Source organism: Drosophila navojoa, chromosome 2 (genome assembly GCF_054131105.1).
Source record: "Drosophila navojoa isolate 15081-1374.11 chromosome 2, UAZ_NAV_1.0, whole genome shotgun sequence".
Classification (NCBI taxonomy): domain Eukaryota; kingdom Metazoa; phylum Arthropoda; class Insecta; order Diptera; family Drosophilidae; genus Drosophila; species Drosophila navojoa.
In genome coordinates this window covers 485,529-507,548 of record NC_142890.1, presented here as the reverse complement: position 1 = coordinate 507,548, position 22,020 = coordinate 485,529, and the positions used below count along the sequence as shown (strand labels likewise).

The following is a 22,020-nucleotide window of genomic DNA, read 5'->3' as shown; positions in this document are numbered from 1 at the left end:
GGCCTATAGGAACTATCAGATCCCTTAAATGTGCTAGGCATCGCACTTCCTTTAGGTAGGTCAAGCCATGGAATTCCAAACTAACGCATGCGCAGCTGTTCACCTGTGTCACCAGGGCAACGCTTAGGGCCAAACAAACAAAAAAAAAAAAAAAAAGTTGTTCTGGAAAAACAACTTTGAATTAATATTAACTAAAGTACTTGTGACCATGTCGGAGCCGGAGCTGGATGCAGCTGTTATTAAAGCCACACAGCAAAGCCTGGGCAAGTGGATCAAGAAGCCGCCGCTAACAGAGAAGCTGCTGAGGAAGCCTCCATTCCGCTACCTCATGGACATCTTTACAGCGGTAAGACTTTGGCCATGGAACTGGTTCAATTAAGCTCTGCTTAGTTTATTAAGGAAACGGGCTGTCTTGAGGGTCTCTATACGCCGGAGGAGCAACTCTTTGAAAACATCAATGATCGGTAAGGCACCCTTAACAGAACGAGGCTAAACTTAGACTAACTAAATCAATTCGAACAGCAATGACAAAATGCGGTTCCTGCAAAAGATGATCGATGTCACAAGTGAGTTCGGCTGCCCGTATTGACGCAAGCGTACCCTAACTAATCCAGAGATTCATTGCAGAGCTTACGACGAAGCAGGATCTCAAGGTGCGCACCTCCAAAATTGTGGCCGGCCATGAGCCGAAGCTGACGAATGAGCTGCTACAGGCTATGGCCAGCATAATGGAGCAGCGTCTGGAATGGCGTGATGCAGTGCAGCAAGTTTTGGCCAAGGAGACCGAAAAGCCTAAGCCAGTGAAGGCAAAGGAAGGCAAGCTGAGCAGCAAGCAAATCTCTCCAACTGCCAAGGAACAGCCGATGGCACGCAAGGAGAAGCGCATCTCGCCCCAGGAGCAGAAGCTGCGGAAAGCAACGGATCAGGTGACCCAGGACAAGGAGAAGAAGCCTCAGCGCCGGCATAAGCCCTCTCCGGAAGCGGAAGCCAAGCCCAAGCCGAGCCGGCAGAGCTCCAAGCACAAGACTCCATCCCCTGTAAAGCCCCCAGGAAAAGTTAAACAAGCTTCAACAGACAGCGAAGCAAAGTCCATGTCGCCGGCTCCTGCTGCACCGGCTCCGCCCGCTCCGCCCGCTGCACCCGTTACACCTGCAGCAGATGCCCCCGCACCTGTCAAACTACCCTCGCCTGTCGCCTCACCCAAGCCAACTAGCGCCCCGCAGAGTCCTCCGCCCAATGCTCAACAGCTGACGGCGGAGCCTGCCGAGCCGGAGAGCCGCAAGTCCTCTGGCAAAAGTCGGCGCTCCAGTGCCACTCAGCGCGCAGCGCCGACCGAACCGGATGTTGCATTGGTCAACAACGAGGCTAGCGAGCAGAGCCAGGCCTCCACTGTTCCCATCTCCGACTCCACACATCACAATAACAGCAACAACAACAACAGCGAAGTCAAGCGCGAAGGCACCTTTACGCGCGATAACTCGAAGGAATCGAACGGCTCCTTGAGTCGCCCTCGCACCTCGCTGCGGCCGCCCAGCGCACGTCCCGCCTCGGCACGGCCTGGAGCACCACGGCGTCGCAACGTGGAAATTGTGCTGCAGCCGAACGACCAGCTGAAGATGTCGGGCATCAATGTTAAGCTGGAGACCTTTGGGGACTTTGATGACGATGGCGAGAATTTGGTGGTCATCGAGGATGCTAATGCGCATGACATAGACACGGGTACAGCGCAGGCCACGTCGGATATGGATGCACAGCAGCAGGGCCAGGGCCGTCTGGTTCAGCAAATATTGGACACTCAGAAGGAGCTGGTTGCTTCGCAGGTAAGCGAACCAGACAAGGAGGACGCTCAACAGACGCAGAAGACGCCATCGGCAGGCACGCGCCATAGCTCGGCAAGGCAAGTGAACGATCTGCGGGATATCATACAGACCCTCACCAAGTCCGTGAATCCGCTGGGTAAGCTTCTGGACTTCTTACCCGAGGACATCGATGCCATGCAGCTGGAGCTGACCATGTGGCGGGAAGCCTACACCCAGGCAGCGGCTGAGCTAAAGCGGGAGAGAAGCCTCACGGCCTCCGCAACGGAGCCCATAAAGCAGCAGCTGCTCTCCATAGAGGCCAGCATTGACGAGTACAAGGACCTGGTCGACGAGAGTCGTCAGAAGATTCTGCAGAACAACGAGCGACTGCTCAAAATGCTGATGGAGCAATGATATAAGAAATTACATATGCGAAGGCAGCTTGTGGCTCTTCAGGCTACCCTTGCATAATAGAGTGCATTAATCTATAATAGTCCCTAGAAATGTTATAGTTGCAGTACGTCGCGTAAATAAATCTATACTCAAATTTCTCCCCGCACCTTTTGGCTATAGCTTTTTCAGGTCAAAATGGGCTACGATAGACTCAAATGAGAATGTTAATGCATATTTATCGGTGTAAATAGTATATTTAATAAATTGCTTTTAAAAAAATAGCATATAGAAATATCGCATGTAAATTGTAAATAACAGTTCAGTGGGTGGTACATTATAATCGTTCATTATTTAAGGTCACTTAGTGTGGAAACCGAAACCAACATGCTTAAACAAATTAAATAATAGGTACTTCACACCGGGGGCTATTTTCCATTTCATGCATAAGGAATTGCATGTCATACTGCCCGACTGGTGAATACCCTCTACAGGTATTTACAAATAGGATGCAGAGTTATCCTAGGCCTCAGCTTCGTCAGCTTCATCCTGTCTAGTGGCCGAGTCCGATTTGTCTCCATCATGCTCCTTCTCTTTGCCCTTGTCTGTCTCCTGATCCTCATCCTGCTCCTGGTCTTGATCCTCGTCGCCTAGCACATACTCAATAACATCGTCGATGGGAAAGTTGTTGAGCAGTGCCTTTATGGAATCATTGTGAATGACAACAGTGAACAGGAGCTTGCAATATTCACGCATGCGACTGCCGTAGTCCAACTCGGCATAGGCTTCGCTGCCCTTGGCCAGATCGTGTCCACAATTCTCAATGACCTTGCACAGCACCGACTCCTCGGAGCTGTTGGGCCAGTCGTACTTCTTGAGTGTCTGCGGATCGACCAGCATGTCGATTAGTTTCGCAATGTTCTCCTTCAGCTTAATATCCTCCTCAGTGAGCACCTCGCCGTTGAACTCATCCTCGCTTGACGGCTCATCTAGATTATCCGCAATTGCAGCGGCTAAGCTGGCGGCCAACGATTTACGCTGCTCCTTCTTGACAGTCGGCGACACAGCCGACTGTGGCTTCTCCTTGGACTCGGCCTTAACATCGCCGCCTTCAGCCGTCGGTTCGGCTGTGCTGGCCGCACCCTCCAAGGGCAATATGGTGTACACCTCGTTTTCGAGCACAATGGTCTGCGCATTACCATCGCCCTCATCCACCAAGAACTCACGTACCACGACTCCGTTGTCGTCCGTTTTGCTGGAGATGAGTGATCCAGCTGATGTATTGGCAGCCGTCGTTTCCTTTTCCTGGTCTTTCTCTTCGTTCGCCTCATCTTCGTCATCGACCAGCACGACGGCCTTTTTGGTAGCTTTGCGCTTGGCAGGGGGCTCTGTACCGAAAATATCATCCGGATCGCACTCGTGCACATTGCGTATATGATTACGGAGAGTGTCAGTGCTGTCGAAGTTCTTGTCACAAATGGCACAGTCCGTGCGCTCGATCACCTTGGCCGAACGTTTAGCCCGAGTCGGCTTAGCAGCTGTATTTCACAAGTATTCGAAATCAATAAGCGAAAGATATTGCATGCGATATTATAAGGAAACTTACGCGAATGATCGCCAGCGTCCATGTGCTCCTTGAGCAGTGCGCTGGTGCGGAAACTTCGTGTGCATTCCGTGCAGGCAAACGAGGGGCGTTTCTGACGCGAGTGTTCCTTGACATGGCGCTCGAGCCTGGGTTAAAAGTATCAGGTTAACTACTGATAAGAGATTGACTAGATTGCCTCCCACTTACTGTTTCTCTGTTTTAAACTTTTGAATGCACAATGAGCAGGAGTAGGGACGCAGGTGCGTCTTGGAATGCGTGCGCAGCTGTGTGGCTTGTATGAAACTTTTGCCGCACTCGTTGCACTTGTGCGGACGCTCGCCCGTGTGCCGTTTCATGTGGCGATTGAGCACCTCCTTCACCGCAAAAGATTGACTGCACTGCGAATGCAGAGGGCAATAAGAATTAATCAGGACTCCAAATACTCCACTTACAACAGCTGCTTACCACTGTGCAGGTATAGGGCTTCTCGCCCGTGTGATAGCGACGGTGTTTCTTGAGCGCTACCAAAGCCGAAAACTTCTTGTCGCACAAATCGCAATCGAACGGCTTCTCGCCCGTATGTGTGCGTATGTGAATGCTGCAAGAGAATTAGGAGAAATAGATATTGACGCGAATAGCAGTCCAATCAGGACAACTCACTTGAGCGTGGACAGACTGTAGAAGCAGTTCTTGCACACGTGACACATGTACTCCGGTTTCTTCACCACCTGGGTTCCCAGATGCTGCTTGAGATGGGCGCGCAAATTGTCTAAGCGATAGAAGACACGGTCGCACACCTTGCAGCTCATGGTGTCGTTCTCGTTGGCCGAGCACGATGAATACTTCTGATGGCGCTTCAGATGATACGAGCGCGTAAAGTCCTTGCCGCAGATCTTGCAGGCGAAGGGCTTGCCCCTGGACTGGTGCTGCTGCTCGTGCAACTTCAGCAGCGCAGAGCTGCGCAGCTTGGCATTGCAAATGGAGCATGGAAAATCGTTGAACTCCGAGTGCGTGATGAAAATGTGACGCTCATAGCTCGTTTGCGTTTTGAACGACTTGGGGCAGTCGGGACAGTTGATGTGGCCCAGCTGGAAACGGATATCAAATGGCGATTAGATATAATTTAGATTGGGAATAGAATTGCAGTTACATGAAAAGTGTCGTAGCTCTCGCTGCAACAGAAACAGATGTCCTTCTTCTCCATAACTACAGCGTCGCGCTCAATCTTGTCCAGGTTCTTGAGCATCTCCGCCTTGCGCAGGTGGTAGCCACTGTCGTAGCGGCAGAACTCCAAATGTTTTTTCAGACTCTTGACGCGACGGAATGTCTTGTAGCATTTGCCGCACACGTGCTCGACCATTTCTTTGAGCTCATTGTTGTTGTTGCTGTTGCCGCTTTTGCGCTTTGTTCCGCTAGCACCTCCGCTTGGCCCATCCTCGTCGTCATCGTCATCGTCGTCGTCATCATCATCCTCAACACCAGACACCACAAACTCTTCGCCATTCTCTTTGGCGGTATCGCCGAGCTCAACATCATCGTCGGCCAGTATGAAGTCAATGGTGTCATCATCCTCGACCACCACGACACTTGTCGTGTTATCCGCTTTGCTGTTCTCGCTCTTGATAGCCTGCAGGACGTAATGATCCATCTTCTTCTTCTTGCTGGGCGATGTCTTTATCTTGGCCGTTTCCATTGCTGCGGCAGAGGGGCCAATTCGCTTCTCATTTAGTATTTTCACACCTGGACTGGCAACTTTGGGCGTGGCACGCTTCTCACCGGCTTTCGAGCTGCCCTGGGCTTCATCGTTGTTGAGTATCTTGATGCTGGTGCGCTTCTCCTGCTTGGGTCGAGTGGCCTTTGCAGTCACCTCGTTGAGTAGCTTCAATCGTGTGCCAGTTCGCTTCGTCTTCAGCGAAACCATTTTCTCCACGTCCATTACTCTGATGACGGGTGTACTCGCCTCTTTGCTGGCGGTAGGGGCTGCGCCGGCGGCATCTTTGCTGGCGCTCATTGTCGATACCTGTGAAAAGATGCAGGACACCAAGGATCAGTGACGTTGCGTAGGTTAGCCTACTTTCAGGCTCGTGATTTATTTTGAATCGATCTCTTTGCCAGAGCGTCACGTCAGCAACGCCTAGAAGCAGCGCACAATAAAAATGGCGGCCAGTCACCGATCGACAGCGAGAGCGAGCGAGAGCACGCTACGTGCTTCGTTACGACAAAAAGAAAAAGAAACGCAACAAGTTCTCTCGCTCTGTGAATGTTTGTGAAAAATAAATTTAGGGTTGAAAATAATTCGAATATAAGAATTTGAAAATTGTTGCATACTTTTCAAAATTGAATATTTTTGTTGCCGGCTTTAAAGGAATCTCGTTTCTATAATAATTGGAACACCACTCAATGCCAATTTGCAGATTTAAATTAGACTTTATTTTACATTTGCGTTACAAAAATACGCATGCACACACACATACACAGCAGTGTAGTTTCTCTAATTAAATGTGAAACTTGCGCCAATGGAAGTCATACGTCGTCTGAAGTCGTCGATCTGATCGACAGTAACGAGATGCAACAGATGTATGGGCAAAACAGTTGGCGAGAGCGAGAGAGATAGCGTAGGTTTGTCATACACTCTTTTATGTTATTCACAATAACTGAAGACGAAGTGTAAATGTTTTTGTTTTTTTTTTTTTTTGTTAAATTCTCAATTGAAAAAAAATCTTTTGAATGCTTTTGCATCCACTTATTTAATACAATTCACTCACAGTTTACAGCTCGTGCGACGGCACGTAAGCGTACACAATGGCGTTAGCGTCTGGCTATTCACAATGTTCGTAGACAGGCAAACAGCTGTGCCGACTTAAGAGTGACCAAATTTAATATCATTATATGGGCATTTTTCATTTATTCGCTAGAGCTGTAAAGAAACGAGAGAGAAATTCAAGTGTAAATATTGTTATAATTTGTAATGTTTGTTTAAGTGGTAAACATATTTAAGTTCAGTGATTAAAGAAACGCCCCCAAAATAAGGAATTAACAATGTAGCCGTGACTGACTTATGAATTTAAAATATTTTCAAGCGTATGTATTCGATAACAATGATATTCGACTTATCGAGAGCTATCGTTATTTTGCCTCTAGTATTGCTGCTAGCTGCACAAAGCGAGGTAAGTTTGTGTAAATATTCAAGGAAGAATATTGTTAAATATTTATAATTATTGTAGATATAATGGCTGGCTTATTTGACTCCGCACATACCGAGGGCCCCGGCTTTGTAGGCATACGTTTCTGTCAAGAATGTAACAACATGTTATATCCTAAGGAAGACAAGGACAACAAAACATTAATGTATGCATGCCGCAATTGCGATTACAAACAAGAAGCCGACTCTAATTGCATATATGTGAATAAAATTATGCACGAAATCGACGAACTGACTCACATTGTGCCCGATGTGATATCCGATCCGACACTGCCGCGCACTGAAGACCACGCATGCCCTAAATGCTCGCATCGTGAAGCCGTTTTCTTCCAGGCGCAAACCCGACGAGCGGAAGAGGAGATGCGACTGTACTATGTGTGCACCAATCAGAATTGTACTCATCGCTGGACAGAATAACAGCGGCAACAGAAATGCCAACTCCGTGTACGACTGCTGGCCTTGGCTTTGTCCGCACGCTTAGCTCTAAGTACATAATAAAGTTTATAATTTAAGTATATTTGAGCGCTGTTATTCTTAATGCAACCGCAAGTATTTCTCATTCACATATCGTGATCGAGAGAGGGAGCTACAAAATGAGAGCGGAGTACGTTCTCTCGCATGCAAATCGCTAGGCGCATCTCTCATCACAGTGGCAATAATTCCATATCTATGTATCAATCAGATATGAAACGAATACAAAGAACCAGGTAATTTAATTAAACAAGTTTGTTGTACGCATTCGCGCCGTTTCTCGAGCCGATCAAACGACAGTTGAACGTTAGAACTTGGCGCGGCGTGTTGGCGAGCTTAACATGCGAATCGAAATAGAAGCGTAAAAAAATAAATTTCAAACATGGCAAAAACAAATGATACAACGGCGGAGCCGGAACCGGAGCCCAAGTTGAATTATATGCAAAAACTATGGCGCTATCGTCGTTACATGGTGATCGAGCCCTTCTTCTTCTTTTACTTTATGGCATCCGTATTCAACCAGGTGGCCATGGCCAACTTCCCGCTGGAGAAGGCATGCCGTGTCAACCTCGGCTATAACAAAGCCACCTGCATGGCCATGTTGGATAAAGCGGAACTGGACATCGATTGCGATAGCTATGAGTTCGAAAACACTACCGATGGAGCCTCCATGGAGCAAACTTTGCTGGACGTCTATTCGACAGGCTTCAATTATACGGTCTGCAAGGCCGAAGTGGAGGCCCAGAAGCTTTCCGCGGATGTTTCGGGCAAACGTGCGCCCATAGGTAAATCTCACACATCTATTTTTATCTTAATGATTTAGTCAATTAGGTAGTCAAGGCAAGTGCAACCAGTTTTTCCAGCGATTCGCATAGCTTTGATCATATCTTCAGGTTCTGAGCTTTATTATTATTTTCTTTATTATTATCACTTTTATATAAAATCAACATTCGGTACGCATATACATATATACTACTAAGTGTATTTGTGTGTACATATGTATGCATGTATATACATATGTATAGAATTCTATAAAGCTAGGGAGAATTTAATTCGAATTTGATTTCTCACAAATGCTTGGCATTCTTTTCGCTTACATATTTTATATTCGTACACCAAAATTTTAAACTCTGCGCCTAACTATTCTCTTTAAGAACCGGTTCGTTACACAGTTTAGTTTTTATTTATTTTTTTCTTTCTACGTTTTTGGCAATTTTTTTTATTTTTAGCCTTAACGTGTTTTGTCATTGTCATTGCCAATGCCACAGAAATTGTTATTAGAAATTGACAGTTATTTTTATTTATAAAGTCATTGATTAAGTGACAATAAAACAATTATTGACAACCATTGCATCAGCTATGCAGCAGAGCAAAATGAATGTGCCTTGGGCATTGTGCAGCTATTAAATTCCAATTTGATTCGCATTTCTGTCTCGGAGTAGACATTTGTATGAGAAGAAGAAGACGTCTGTACTAGAGTGGTCCATTGTGTCTTACATTTGATTGGTGATGAAATATGTAAAGTCTAAACGTGTCGTCATCTACGATAGTATGAGCTTCATGGTGCTGTTCATTTGAGTCGGTAACGGCTTTTTAGTTAGCATAGAAATGCATATGAATGTACAATTATATCTATATAAACATATTCTATATATCTTCTATCTATCCTTCAGCTGCCATATTTCCATTGATTGTGCTGCTCTTCGCCGGAGGTTGGGCGGATAGATACAACAAGCGCAAACCATGCATGATTATACCCATCGTGGGCGAAGCTTTAATGTTCACCTGTAAGTGGGCCATTTGACTCGATTATGAGCAGATTAGATTTATATGAAGTACCTTGTAGGTCTCCTAATTTCGGCCATTTTCTTCGATAGTCTGCCCATGGAGTTCGGAATGTATTTGGAGGCGGTTGTGCCCGCGGTCTGTGGCGGTCTGACCTTCTGTTTGATGGCGATCTATAGCTATATGACAATTTCCACACCCGAAGAGGATCGCATCTTTCGGTTTGGCATCTTTGCTATGTTTTTAACCGGAGCTCCTCTTCTTGGCGCCTTCAGTGGATATCTCTTCAACACATTTGGCTACATAAGTGGGTTGGATAAGTTGTCTTCCATAGTCTTCATTTCAACAGTTTCTTTGTTTTAGTTTCGTTTGCCTCCGCCGTTGTCTTTCAAATTATTGCCATACTCTATATTGTATTCTTCATCAAGGAGATCAAGCCAAAGCCCAAGACATCTGAGGAAACGCCAGCTAACCAGATGGAGGATCATGCTGCTGATAATATTGCGTATGAGCAAACCACCTTGGATGAGCTGCCTGTTAGCAAGAATGTTAACTTTCAATTGACGCCACATCTGGAGCCACCCAAAGTGGAGCCACCGCCTGTGCCTGTGAAACGTTCTTTGCTGAAGGAACTCTTTGATCCCACTCTTGTGGTGGACTGCCTGCGATTTCCGTTGATCAAGCGAAAGAACAACGGACGCCTTCTACTACTTCTGCTGATTCTGGCGTATTTTCTTACCATCGGTCCCAACGCGGCTGAGAATGACTATTGGTATCGGTTCACCCTGAGGAAGTTGAATTGGAATGGAAATGACTTCTCCATTTTTTTGACCCTATCCGGACTGGCGGCTCTATTGGGTACTTTCATAGGCACAGCCATTCTTAGCAAGTTGCTCAAGTTCTCGGATCCCTCTATTGGAATACTCTCCGCCCTGGCCATAGTCTGTTCGCGTGTGATGTTTGTATGTACGCCTAGAATTGGTTTAAATGGAATCATATCAAAATTGAATTTCTTCAGTCTCTTGCCACTGACACCACGTCGTTCTATGTGGCCTGCGTCGTGGACATGTTTGTCAGCCTGCGAGTCATTGCCATCAAGACCATTGGCAGTAGCATTGTGGAGGGAGATGAGCTAAGTGGGTTCTCAATCAATGGACTCTGTGGTTAAATTACCGTAATTTAATTATTCTGTTTTTCAGGCAAAATGTATTCCATATTTGGCATCAGCGAACCAATTGGCCAATTCATATTTCCCCCCATTTACAGTATGATATACCAAAATACAGTGGAATCATTTCCAGGCGCCTTCTTTCTGTTTGGCGAAATCTTCTATGTGCCTAATGTTCTAGTCTTTGTGTAAGTTTTTAAGGGATCTTACAAATGTTAAAAATGTCTGTAATTTGTTATTCTTTCGCAGCCTTTGCTATTTTGTGTTGCGTCGTCGGAAGTCCAAAGAGCAAAAGGATTCCGTGGAACTGGCTCAAAATAACGAAGGCAATGGCCAAGTGGATGCCGCCAATGGCACAGAGATTACTAGTCTATGAGCCAATTAGAATTACTCTATACGAATCTTAACATGCTACCTTTTCCACATAGACAAACATTGCAAAAGTTCTATATATAACTGTATATATGTATATACGCCACTTGCTAGATTTGTGGTTTTATTTTGGTTAAGTGAGTTAGGCTTAACTAAGCCCACGTCTTTGCTGCCGGGCAAAGGAATTACTAGCCATGTACTTGCGATAATAATAACTTAGAGAGAGCCTTTAGTTGTTGATGGCCTATAAGTTACCCTGTCTACAGATATGCGTGTGTACATACATTGATATAAATGCTTTAAGGAAATCAATTAAATTCTCATGTTTCAACTTAGTATGGTTTGTATATATGAGATTTTTGCACATAATTTGTAAGCTCCATCTGTGAAGGATCCATTCTACTGACTGTTGAGCCAAACTACCCCTACTCTACCCATTATCAACTGCTTACAGGGTACTAGAAAACAGATGCTGTAACCCTTCTTTCACTTTGACTTTTACTTCAACTAGTGGCTGCTGGCTCGACAGCATGTGGCGAGGATTCCAATCAGCAAATGCATTCAATTTGATCAGCCAGCCGAAGTGCTGGGTGGTGGTGGGCGTGGCCCAACTGGGTGCTAAATGCCGCCTTGCCACGCATGGAAAACAATTGGCAACTAATAATCACGGTTAATCTTCTTCTGGCTCGATACAAGTCGGCCAAATAACCCAAACCCCCGACCTCCTCGCCCACCCCATGCTGTCGATTTTGGTAGTCACTTTTATTGCCATGAGTGGGATTTTCAGGAAACTGCTCTTTGCTCCTTGGCTATAAAAGCTGTTGTGTGAGCCACGAGAGCTCAGACGTTGCCTCAGCCTCATTGCGCGTGGTTTGGTCAGATTCATCTTCGGAGTTCCAGGCAAGTGTGAAAGTTCCATTTAGCAAAGTGCTGAGAGGGCTTACAAGTGTCGACAAGAGTCTCTTATAGAATACAAAAATACGAGTTCAGTTATTTCTTAAAAGTTTCTCGAATTCTTAACTGAATTTAAGCACTTGATATAGCATTATCTGAGCTAAAAATGATCAGTCTGTGAAGTAGTCAGAAAACGAATATTTGGATGAATATTTCTAGTAAAATATGTGCTGATTCAGTTTGTTCATTTCGTCATATTTAGACCCAGCTTCAATCATGCTGCGCTTGCTGCTGTTGCCGCTGTTTCTCTTCACCCTCTCGATGGTGTGCATGGGTCAGACCTTCCAATATTCCCGCGGTTGGACCAATGGAAAGCGGGCCACTCCCTCGGCTCTGCTGAACAGTGGCCATAATCTGGGACTGTTGGATGCATTTGAAATGCAAGAGAAGCCCAGCGATATCAAACTGGAACGGTAACTGTTCGAGCTATTGGCCTTGATGAATATATATATTTGTTGTTCTTCTCCTTCTTCTTGACTAGTTGCTTGATGCAGCTGCAACACTTGACGGGTAACGCCCTGCTGCATCACTCCTTTGCCAATGGATTGGCCTACAATGGGAATAGACCCGATCCGACAGATCTCAACATTCATGCCAGACCCAGATCCAGCGCCAATAGCAACGACAACAATCTATTGTATCCCAGAGTCAATCAGCATCAATCAAATGAGCTGTACGAAACGGTGGCTGATCCAGTGGAGCCAGCCGACTTTGGAAAGCATTGAGCGATGAAATAAGTTGCAAAACACACTCTACTGATGAATTATTATGACTAGCATTATTATTATTATTATTATTATTGCTGTTAGCAAAAAGTGCTACAAAAATATATTAACTGTATCATATGGTACAAAATACTGTTATTGCGTTCAGATTTTCCTTTTGATGTAAATACAAGAAGTTGAATCCGTCCGTTTGTCTGTGTCTGTTCGTCTATGTGGACACGTCGATCTCAGAAGCCACTAGAACTACACACTTGAATTTTGTTTTGTAAATTCCTATACATCACGCGCAGATCGATTATGTTTCTAAAATCAGTTGTAAAACTACATCTCCTACATCTTTAGATGCAGACTTCCTTAAATTCTGTTGGATAAAGTAACTAGTATACCAAAACAGCTGACAAAAAGTTCAAATAGCCCCGTATTTGCACCAAGTATTTCCTCTGAGTGCTTCCACTGTTTCTTTTATTTCCTCTTTGTATTGCTTCCAAGTATTTCTGTACGTATTCCTTTGAGTATTTCCTCCAAGTACTTTCCCTTATATATAGGGCTGCTTTTACTGAAAGTCTAAGTCGCGCTCAAATTTTAAGCCCATTGCCATGTAGGGCTCGTGCCAGCCGACCAATGGGAACGCTCTCTGCTACTTTAAGCATTGCAGCTGCTCAAAAATATTTTCACATATACACCCACACATTTGAGATTAATAACAGATGGTGAATATTTCCGTAAAATGAAGCATTCTATCAACTCTTATATGCTTTAAGGTGTGTCTTGGCTAGTAGGTTGATGTCTCTGCTTTTATATCGCAGTGACGTCAAACTGTTAACTTGGTCATCGCTTTGCATAGCTGATCGCGATGTTCGGCTCTGTTGTGGTGTCGTTTTGATGTTCGGCTGCTTCGAGTCGGCTCTGCCGCTTCGGACTGGCTCTTCTCTACTGATCGATCGGCTCTGCTGCTGCGCATTGGCTGTATTGTGGTAGGCTCTGGCTCAGATGTGATTCTGAGCATTGGTATCTGCTAGAAAAGCAAAAAGTAGGGAATTTCATATACATATGCATGTGAAGAAGATAAAAATCAAGACCGATGTAGGCAACAATCAGAATCGCGCTCATCGCTGGACGAACTACAGCGGAAACGGAAATGCCAGCCGACCTTGACTTTATTCACAGTAATTAATATTGGAATTTAAGTGTGGTAGAACACTCAACAGCACACAAATCTCGATCGAGAGTTAATGGGCGAGCGGCAATGAAAGCGGAACACATTCTCTTCCATGCAGCCTGCCTCTCATCATAGTGATTCCAAAATCTATCAAACAGAAATAAAACGAGATCAAAGAATTAAAAAAATTTAATCAAACAAGTTTCTCGTACGTATTTATGAGCCGTTGTGCTGCCTGATCAGACGACAGTTCAATTTAAGTGCTTGGTGTGACGTATGGAAGTATCACATAAAGCTACCGACGAGCCGGACCCCAAGCTGAATTATATGCAAAGGCTTTGGCACTATCGTCGATATTTGGTGATCGAGTCATTCTTCTTCTTCTACTTAATGGCATCCGTACTCGACCATGTAGCCCTAAAAAGCTTCCCCCTGGAAAAGGCATGTCGTGTCAACCTGGGCTACAACCGAGCCACCTGCATGGCCACCTTGGATAAAGTGGAGCTGGGCATCGATTGCGACACATACAAGTTTGACAATACGACGAATGGTGCCTCCATGGGCGAAGCTCTACTGGGCGTGAACTCGACGGGATTCAAGTATACGGTCTGCAAAGCTCAGGAGGAGTCCCAGAGGCTGTCAGCGGATGTTTCGGGAAAACGCGCGCCCTTAGGTAATCTCTGAGTCTATATTTATCTTAATAATTTTGTCATTCATATACATAGATAGTCTAAGTAAGGGAAACCAGTTTTGAGTAGTGCAAATTGAAACGATTTACACAACAACAATAGATAACTATTGCTATTTTCAATTCAAGCTTCAGTTTCAGATTGGTATTCAGTTTGAATTCATAATCTTATCTATCCGTTAGCCGCCATATTTTCATTCATTATAATGCTCTTCGCCGGAGGCTGGGCAGACAAATACAACAAGCGCAAGCTATGCATGATTATACCCATCGTGGGCGAAGCTCTAATGTTCACCTGTAAGTGGTTCGTAAGACTGGATTATTGGGCAGATTAGATTAACATGAAGTACTTTGCAGGTCTCCTAATTTCGGCCATTTTCTTCGATAGTCTTCCGATGGAGTTCGGAATGTACCTGGAGGCGATTGTGCCTGCGATTTGCGGCGGTCAGACCCTCTGCTATATGGCGATCTATAGCTATATGACGATAGCCACTCCCAAGGAGGACCGCATCTTTCGGTTTGGCATCTTTGCTATGTTTTATAGCGGAGCTCAATTTATGATCGTCTTCAGTGGATATCTCTTCAACGCATTTGGCTACATAGGTGGGTTGGATACGCTCTTTTATATACTCTTTCTTTTCATTATATTTATTCGTTTTAGTTTCGTTTGCTACCGCCATTGTTTTTCAAATTATCGCCATACTTTGTATAATCTTCTTCGTCACGGAGATCAAGCCACGGCCCAAGACATATGAAACGCCTAGCCCGCTGGCGAGTCATGCCGCGGATAATATGGCCTATGAGCAAACCACCTTGGATGAGCTGCCTGTGGGCAAGAATGTTAACTTCCAATTGACGCCACATCTGGAGCCACCCAAAGTGGAGCCACCGCCTGTGCCTGTGAAACGTTCTTTGCTGAAGGAACTCTTTGATCCCACATTGGCGATGGAGTGCTTACGATTTCCTTTGATCAAGCGCAAGAATAACGGACGGCTTCTATTACTTCTGCTCATCTTGGCCTTTTTTCTGATAGCGGGCCCGGCGGTGGGTGAGACTGACTATTGGTATCCCTTCGCCTTGAGAAAGTTGAATTGGAATGGTACAGTGTTTTCCATTTTTCAAACAATGTCCGGCCTTCTGGGACTTTTGGGTACTTTCATAGGCACGGTTATCCTTAGCAAACTGCTCAAGTTGTCGGATCCCTCCATTGGCATAATCTCCGCTCTGGCCGTTGTCTGTTCGCGTGTGATGTTTGTATGTATATCTAGAATTGATTTGGATAAGCTTTAATTAAAATTTAATTTGTTTCAGGCCCTTGCCACTGATACCACGTCCTTCTACGTCGCGAGCGTCGTGAACATGTTTGTCAGTCTGCGCGGCATTACCATCAAGAGCATTGGCAGCAGCATTGTGGAGGGAGATGACCAAAGTGAGTTCTCATGTAAATTATTTTCCGTGTTTTTATTATCGTTGTTATATTCTCCTTTTGAGGCAAAATGTACTCCATCTTTGGCATCATCGAGCCAATGGTCCTAATCATATTTCCTCCCATCTACAGTCTGATCTATAAAAATACAGTGGACACATTTCCAGGCGCCTTCTTTCTGTTTGGCGAAATCTTCTTCGTGCCCAACGTTCTTGTCTTCGTGTAAGTTTTCAAGTAAATTGTTTTCGATTTATATGTAGATATTGTCTATAATCTGTTGTCCTTTTGCAGCTGTTGCTATTTCGTGTTGCGTAATCGAAAGACCAAAGAGCAAAGGGATTCCGTGTAGCTAGCCCAAAATCGAACGGCGGCGATGGGCAGGCGAATGCCCCGAATGACATAGAAATCATGAGCTGAGATGAGCTAATTAGAAGTACTCTATACGAATCTAGACATACAAAGTTCTATATACAACCTCAGCCTCAATGGATGTTAGACTTGTCTAATGGCGAAACAATTTTATTCCGTACTACTTGCTCCAGGTTCGAAAAATGTTAACCCTCGTAATTCCGCCTTTGCCAAGTATGGAAAACAATTGTCAACCAACAATCACATATAAAAATTAAAAAAAAAAAAAAAAATGAATCAAGTAAATATACCAAACCGAAATCAAGTCTTAGAGACTTTTTTTTACTGTGTACCATAAATCATCTGCAATAACTTAATAGCTTTATTTTTCTAAAATCATGATCATTCTAAATGTGTTGAAGAATGCCTTGGCCAGCTAGAATACAGAATAGCACACACATATACACACACAATTAAAATTAGGCTTTGTGTTCATTCATCAATATTTCCATAAATTTGTTGTTGAAACACTTAATAATACATGCAAAGCGGTCCATAACTAGATTTTTAATCAATTCAAATCCCATTTAAAATTCTGAAAACTCTGGGTTTCTGTCTACGCTAGGTTGATATCTGTGCTAACATAGGCGTAGCGCCACCTGTGGTTCGTGTTTGAAGCCAACAAATTAAGACTCGTTTTGAGGTCATTTCCAACGCCTATATGAGCAAGTTAATTAACCGTTGATATTGGCATAACTTTTGTGTTGCGCCATTTTGTTCAGTGAATGAATAGTTCAAATGAACTACTTACTACCTTAGTGAATTGAGAACAATGAGCTGATACACGGACAAAAAATGCGGTAAAAGTACAGTTTAATGCAGAAATTAGCAGTCTTTTTTAACACTTTTCTAATCATTAAATATCTATTCATAATCTATGATTATTCATAGTATAATAATATACGGAATGAGTCAACTAAGTCATATGCTGAGACAGTTCATTATAGAACCATAAGTGGCTTTCAATAAATAATACCGCTAGAAGGATAATCTGCAAGTCCTTAGCAATATCATCAATCAAATAACCCAAGATGGGGCCACAGATGGGGGCTCACCCGTTTGAGCGTTTGGAGTCAGCCGATTATGATGCACATTAAATCGAAACGGGTTGAAAAATCGATGCGAAACTAAATTGCGGTTGCTGTAAAAGTCTTGGGATTTGCTATAAATATACATTTGTTAAATAAATATGGTAAAAAAAGAAAACATATATTCTTGAATATCCTCAGGGTATATAATGGTTATAGGTATAAAGAATTTTTCTCAAGTTATGTTCAGGAGGAATTCATTCAGCTCATAATCTTTCCAGTTTGAAATCGACGTGGGCTTATGTATATGCAAAATTTCATTCAATATTCATAAAACGAAAGCAGAAATCAAATCATTTTTATTCATTTGGCGTAGAAGATATATGCACGCGGATATAATTGCGCCTTAACGACAAATGCTGTGCGCACTTCGATGCGAAATGCATGTCGAGGCACGTGATAATGTCCTGAGCGCTACGTCCTGAGGCCAGAGTCCTGACGAGAAACAGCCGCCATCGGACTTGAAGCGGGGTTGACGCTAAGCCAGAGCAGCCGAAGGCAAAAAGAAAAGAAACAAGTGAGCAGCAGCTTCTTGCTGTTAATTACTTTAAGTGGTTTGGACATGGCAGCGAGGTCGCACTGTGCCTGTACTGCACCTGTAGCAGCGCCTGAGATGGCAAAATCAAACTGGCTGCCATAAAGCTGAGCTGGCTCATCATTCACGCAATCCCTTCCCGAAGAGAGAGAGAGAGAGAGATATATATGACAGAGCGAGCCATGGAAAACGATGTTTTCAAATTGAATTCCTAACAAGCTAATCGATCCTCGGGGAGGGCAGGAGACGCATGAGCCAGGACGCACAACAGTGCCAAAGAGAGGGGGAGAGAGAGAGAGGACACGCTTCGCACGCATCACCCCCGGCTGCTCGGGGAATATGAATTTATATCTTTTAATCTGCGACAGGCTGCAGCTGAATCGAGTCCCAGCAAACCAAAAAAATATACAAAAGTGAAATTAAGGACGCAGGACATATTTCAACAATGCAGCAGCAGAAGCAGCAGCGGCGATGCTGCGCTGTTTATTGTCAATGTCAAGTGGACCTTTGGGGTGGTGTCAAGTGGCACCACGGCACGCCCTCCCAGGGGCTTCACTTGTATGTAATTGCATTAAAATGCAATCGGAATTGCCTTTCGCCCGTTCGCCCGTTCGCCGCTGTCGTTCTTTGGTCCTGTCGTCATCGACTGTCGCCTGTCCCTGGCATCTAGGGGCCTGGCTCGCAGCTAGGCGCCAGTCGGAGCTGCGTAAACTGTATTGAAAGCTGCTTTTAACGCCCTATCATTGGCAGCTCAAGTGAGCAGCCGGGCGGCATCAGATGTCCTGGGCGAGCTGCCGACAAGGACATCAAATTGATTGTAGCACCTGCAAATTGAGTGGTCAGAAACTGTCTCTTAAGCACAACTGAAGTGAAGCTTGAAAAGCATTTCCGTTCAGTTTTCCTTTTAAATGAGATTCAATTCGTCATTTGATGGAAGGCAGTAAAACTCGAATTCTATAATCAATTTTTACAGTACTATTCATTGCATTACAATTATCAGTCATCAATCAGTCAATCAATTATTTAGTGACTTGCAGTCAATATTAACAATTGTCTAAGAAGGTTTGTAAAATTATAATATCAATCAATCGAACAAACTATTAATTAATCACATTCTATTTGATAATAACAAAATCAGAAGACTCACTGATTGAATGATTGACTAACTAACTTACCAATTAATGAGACACAGACCCACATAGCTTTAAATTTTATACTAAAGTTTATGCACCTGATCGACTGACTGATTGATGGCTTAGCATTGATCGGACCTTTTCATAAATCTTACTTAAAAAGCAATTAGAACGGACATTGCAAAATCCTTTCCGATTATTCGAGCTCAAGTTTTCGGAACTTTCCCAGGATTATTTAGTGTTGCTATCTATTTGTAGCATCTGCTCTAACTGTAGTGCCTGGGGTCAACATTTGTATCGAAATCTCAACACTTGCCGCTGCAGGAGGAAAACAAACAGAGAAACAGTCAACACCCCCTGGCAGGGACAAGCGGATAACAATTATATTAAAGAGCAGGCAAAACGACATTCACACTGGATTTGTAACAGGATACGCGTGTAACCACGAAATGGCAAGTCCTTCAACAACAGGGATAATGCGCAAAACACCCTTTCAATTAAATATTTGAAAACAACATTCGGCAATTACACAATTGACACCGATTGCTGCCTGAGGGGGCTGCTAAGCCCACCCCCTCCCTGCGCACTCTCTCAAGCAGCCCTTAGCATTATTTGGGCTTTCAACTTCATCAATTTGAAATGCTGCCTCGTCTCGCGAGTCACGAGTCACGAGAAGCGAGGCACGCGCGTCAATGCTCGCCGCGATACGCAGCCGGGCACCGCAGGGATTTGAATAGTCGGAGAGGAATGGGGATGTGGATGGGGAGGAGGAGCGGGTGGGGTTGGCAGAGATAGAGGCAGAGGGTGGTTGATGCGCAGTCGAAGTCGCTGGCAGGTTCATAAACAACATCAACAAGGACAAGTTGTGCTCGTTAAACATTAGTCAACATGAACATGACATGGCCAATATCCCACACTCTCGCAGGGCCCTCTCTCTCTCTCTCTCTCTCTCTCTCTCTCCCTCCGTCCGTTTTTACGTTCGCTTGTCGTGTGTCGCAAGTCGTGAACTTGCTTTTTATTGTTTGGCCCATTCGTTTGTCGTTTACTTTTACGGCCAGGCATTTATTTGGCCAGCAACAAAAAATCTGTGGGACTTGCGTATTTTAATATGCATTTGGGAAAAGTTTCTGGCCGGGCAAACGGAATGCCAAACTACCCGGATATCCAAATGAGTTTCGTTTCATTTCAATTTTCATCTCACTGTCCCGCTTCTGTTCTGCACTGCATGCTCTCTTTACTGTAAAGAGGGTATATCTGTTTCCCTTAACAGCTTCTGTTCCTCTATCTGTCTCTTTGCTGGCCTGGACTAAAGCTGAGGACTTCTATATTGGGTATACTCCTATATTCATGTATCTTCGATAGTCTCTGAGTTGAGATTAGAGCGCTTCACTGTATGGATAGATCTGCAATGCGAGTATCAGCAGCTTGGTTATACCCGACTTTGCCGTACTTCTTTTTGTTGTAATGTGCGTGAACACTTCTGGCCTCGATGTGATTCGTGGCAACTGCTGGATTTGGATTTGCTCGCTGCATTATTTATGGCGCCGCCTCCAATTTTTGACTCGGCTCTGGACTCTGGAAAAATTACGCAAAAATCAAAATTTACCCTGAAGGCCACTTAGAGAGGCGGACGAAGACAAGGATAAAGATAAGGATACGGCCAAGGACAGGCGAGCCGTAGCACGGCAGAAGAAAAGAAAAAGGTCAGATTCTTGCTTTAGCAAATAAAAAATGCAAATGCTGCGAGTCCATGAAACGGACAATTGGGACTGAGGCACAATCTAATGCAAAACATGAAAGCGAAATGAGAGTGACTTGGCAGAGACAGAGGGAAATTGGGATTGACTGCCTAGAAGATACCCTGCTGTGGAATTAGACAATTGTCAATTCTGCTAAAGAAGGGACAGAGTTAAATGAAAAGGATAAGATCAAGCTCCAATATGAAATATCCTGTAGATACAAAGATTTCTTTTGGAAAGAGAAAGAGAATAACTCTTGCTAAGACATAATGTATAAAGAAATAATTTTAATCAATATGAACTTTTCAAGCATTTAAATGTAAATTTAAATATATTTATAAATATAATATAAATATACAAATATATAAATCTATTTAAGTAGTAATCAAAGGCAAGTCACATATACTCCGTCTTATCAATTGTGGAACAGGGCATTCAAAGGCTGTCAAATATACAAATGAAATTAAAATCGAGCTACGGCAAGTGGGAATCTCAAACAATTTGACTTGAATATTTGAACAGTTTTGCTGCTTAAATAGACTTTAGAGATTTGTGCCAAACAAAAAATTGACCCGAAGTAGCTTGATTACTTAGCTCTAGTCCACCTTTTGCAGCCCGCCTTCTCTCCCTCTCCTCCTCCTCATTCTCGTTCTCTTTCTCGTTCTCGTTCTCCTCCTCTTAATTGTGGCATTGATTTGCTTTAAACAATTTTCACGCCATAACTCTAATGGAATTCGGCATAAATTTTCCGGCCTTTTCAATATTTGATGAGTCGCTCTTCTGGCCATTTTCCTTTTTTAGACCAGGCCATAAAATTGAAATGTTATTTTCGTAGCTGTTCCTCGTCAAAGTTGCTTTTATTGGCTGGTTATAAATTTGTGTGTTTTGGCAATAAATACGTGAAATCGTAGAACGTGCCGCATTCGACAGTCCGCAGTTCACAATCCTCATCCAGATCCAGTTGCTGTTGACACTTCGTAGTCGGGGTTACACGAATGCCAAACCAACCCCTCTTAGCTTGGCTGACCACTCAATTCCCTTTGTCTGTATGTCTGTCTGTCTGTCGGTCTACTGGTTCGCTGTTTGGGAGTGCTGCCTGTACCTCCCACCTTAGACTCCTCACTTTTCACTCTCTGTTTTATGCCTGGCTGATGTGATTTTGCACTCAATTGAAAACAACTTGATTAAATTTTCATGTGAAAGTGTGAAACACGAAGTTTTCTACACTCCGAACGCCTGATGTATCTCCTAAGTGCAGCAAAACGTTTTTACTCTTATTGCCTTGGAAGGGTCAATCAATCAGAATAGATATAGCCACATATGCATTTGCATAGATATGTTCCGAAATAGTTGTCAAGCTCTCTTATCAGTCCGCATGCTGATTAGACAGGTT

General features: G+C 44.1%; 6 protein-coding genes across 7 annotated transcripts; 5 read left to right on the top strand and 1 right to left on the bottom strand.

Moving 5' to 3' along the window:
• The first annotated feature begins 135 nt into the window (after positions 1-135).
• On the top strand, positions 136-2,350 carry IFT54 (intraflagellar transport 54). Its single transcript, XM_018113573.3, has 4 exons — positions 136-346; positions 391-464; positions 523-566; positions 628-2,350. Exons 1-4 carry the CDS (start codon positions 209-211, stop codon positions 2,211-2,213), a joined length of 1,842 nt encoding a protein of 613 aa, XP_017969062.1. The 5' UTR covers positions 136-208; the 3' UTR covers positions 2,214-2,350.
• Positions 2,351-2,396: 46 nt separating this feature from the next.
• su(Hw) (suppressor of Hairy wing) lies at positions 2,397-6,682 on the bottom strand. 2 transcript variants are annotated; one of them, XM_018113572.3, is made up of 7 exons: positions 6,540-6,682; positions 4,925-5,794; positions 4,435-4,862; positions 4,240-4,372; positions 3,982-4,172; positions 3,796-3,920; positions 2,397-3,727 (listed from the first exon to the last, which is right to left on the bottom strand). In XM_018113572.3, exons 2-7 carry the CDS (start codon positions 5,783-5,785, stop codon positions 2,712-2,714), a joined length of 2,754 nt encoding a protein of 917 aa, XP_017969061.1. In that variant the 5' UTR covers positions 5,786-5,794; positions 6,540-6,682; the 3' UTR covers positions 2,397-2,711. The 2 variants fall into 2 exon arrangements, with proteins under 2 accessions (XP_017969061.1, XP_089112859.1); XM_089256733.1 differs by lacking the exon at positions 6,540-6,682 and adding an exon at positions 6,103-6,392.
• A 46-nt stretch (positions 6,683-6,728) lies between these two features.
• Positions 6,729-7,493, top strand: Polr2I (RNA polymerase II subunit RpII15). The gene is made up of 2 exons (XM_018113574.3): positions 6,729-6,941; positions 6,999-7,493. The coding sequence occupies exons 1-2, from the start codon at positions 6,833-6,835 to the stop codon at positions 7,391-7,393; spliced, it is 504 nt and encodes a 167-aa protein (XP_017969063.2). The 5' UTR covers positions 6,729-6,832; the 3' UTR covers positions 7,394-7,493.
• Positions 7,494-7,718: 225 nt separating this feature from the next.
• LOC108660401 (putative peptidoglycan muropeptide transporter SLC46) lies at positions 7,719-11,032 on the top strand. Its single transcript, XM_018113783.3, has 7 exons — positions 7,719-8,232; positions 9,121-9,234; positions 9,294-9,539; positions 9,596-10,194; positions 10,251-10,368; positions 10,432-10,588; positions 10,650-11,032. The coding sequence occupies exons 1-7, from the start codon at positions 7,830-7,832 to the stop codon at positions 10,774-10,776; spliced, it is 1,764 nt and encodes a 587-aa protein (XP_017969272.1). The 5' UTR covers positions 7,719-7,829; the 3' UTR covers positions 10,777-11,032.
• A 545-nt stretch (positions 11,033-11,577) lies between these two features.
• On the top strand, positions 11,578-12,589 carry Crz (Corazonin). The gene is made up of 3 exons (XM_089263083.1): positions 11,578-11,678; positions 11,929-12,139; positions 12,208-12,589. Exons 2-3 carry the CDS (start codon positions 11,943-11,945, stop codon positions 12,449-12,451), a joined length of 441 nt encoding a protein of 146 aa, XP_089119209.1. The 5' UTR covers positions 11,578-11,678; positions 11,929-11,942; the 3' UTR covers positions 12,452-12,589.
• A 1,297-nt stretch (positions 12,590-13,886) lies between these two features.
• LOC108649618 (putative peptidoglycan muropeptide transporter SLC46) lies at positions 13,887-16,085 on the top strand. The gene is made up of 7 exons (XM_030386287.2): positions 13,887-14,283; positions 14,482-14,595; positions 14,656-14,901; positions 14,960-15,552; positions 15,610-15,727; positions 15,790-15,946; positions 16,016-16,085. Exons 1-7 carry the CDS (start codon positions 13,887-13,889, stop codon positions 16,071-16,073), a joined length of 1,683 nt encoding a protein of 560 aa, XP_030242147.2. The 3' UTR covers positions 16,074-16,085.
• Positions 16,086-22,020: the final 5,935 nt, after the last annotated feature.

Coding starts and splice junctions, on each gene's coding strand:
- IFT54 (XM_018113573.3), top strand. CDS start 209: ATGTCGGAGCCGGAGCTGGATGCAGCTGTTATTAAAGCCACACAGCAA. Junction 347..390: donor TCATGGACATCTTTACAGCG/GTAAGACTTTGG, acceptor AGCTCTGCTTAG/TTTATTAAGGAAACGGGCTG. Junction 465..522: donor TTTGAAAACATCAATGATCG/GTAAGGCACCCT, acceptor CAATTCGAACAG/CAATGACAAAATGCGGTTCC.
- Polr2I (XM_018113574.3), top strand. CDS start 6,833: ATGAATTTAAAATATTTTCAAGCGTATGTATTCGATAACAATGATATT. Junction 6,942..6,998: donor TGCTAGCTGCACAAAGCGAG/GTAAGTTTGTGT, acceptor TAATTATTGTAG/ATATAATGGCTGGCTTATTT.
- LOC108660401 (XM_018113783.3), top strand. CDS start 7,830: ATGGCAAAAACAAATGATACAACGGCGGAGCCGGAACCGGAGCCCAAG. Junction 8,233..9,120: donor GGGCAAACGTGCGCCCATAG/GTAAATCTCACA, acceptor TCTATCCTTCAG/CTGCCATATTTCCATTGATT. Junction 9,540..9,595: donor CAACACATTTGGCTACATAA/GTGGGTTGGATA, acceptor TCTTTGTTTTAG/TTTCGTTTGCCTCCGCCGTT.
- Crz (XM_089263083.1), top strand. CDS start 11,943: ATGCTGCGCTTGCTGCTGTTGCCGCTGTTTCTCTTCACCCTCTCGATG. Junction 12,140..12,207: donor AGCGATATCAAACTGGAACG/GTAACTGTTCGA, acceptor CTTCTTGACTAG/TTGCTTGATGCAGCTGCAAC.
- LOC108649618 (XM_030386287.2), top strand. CDS start 13,887: ATGGAAGTATCACATAAAGCTACCGACGAGCCGGACCCCAAGCTGAAT. Junction 14,284..14,481: donor GGGAAAACGCGCGCCCTTAG/GTAATCTCTGAG, acceptor TCTATCCGTTAG/CCGCCATATTTTCATTCATT. Junction 14,596..14,655: donor CGAAGCTCTAATGTTCACCT/GTAAGTGGTTCG, acceptor AGTACTTTGCAG/GTCTCCTAATTTCGGCCATT.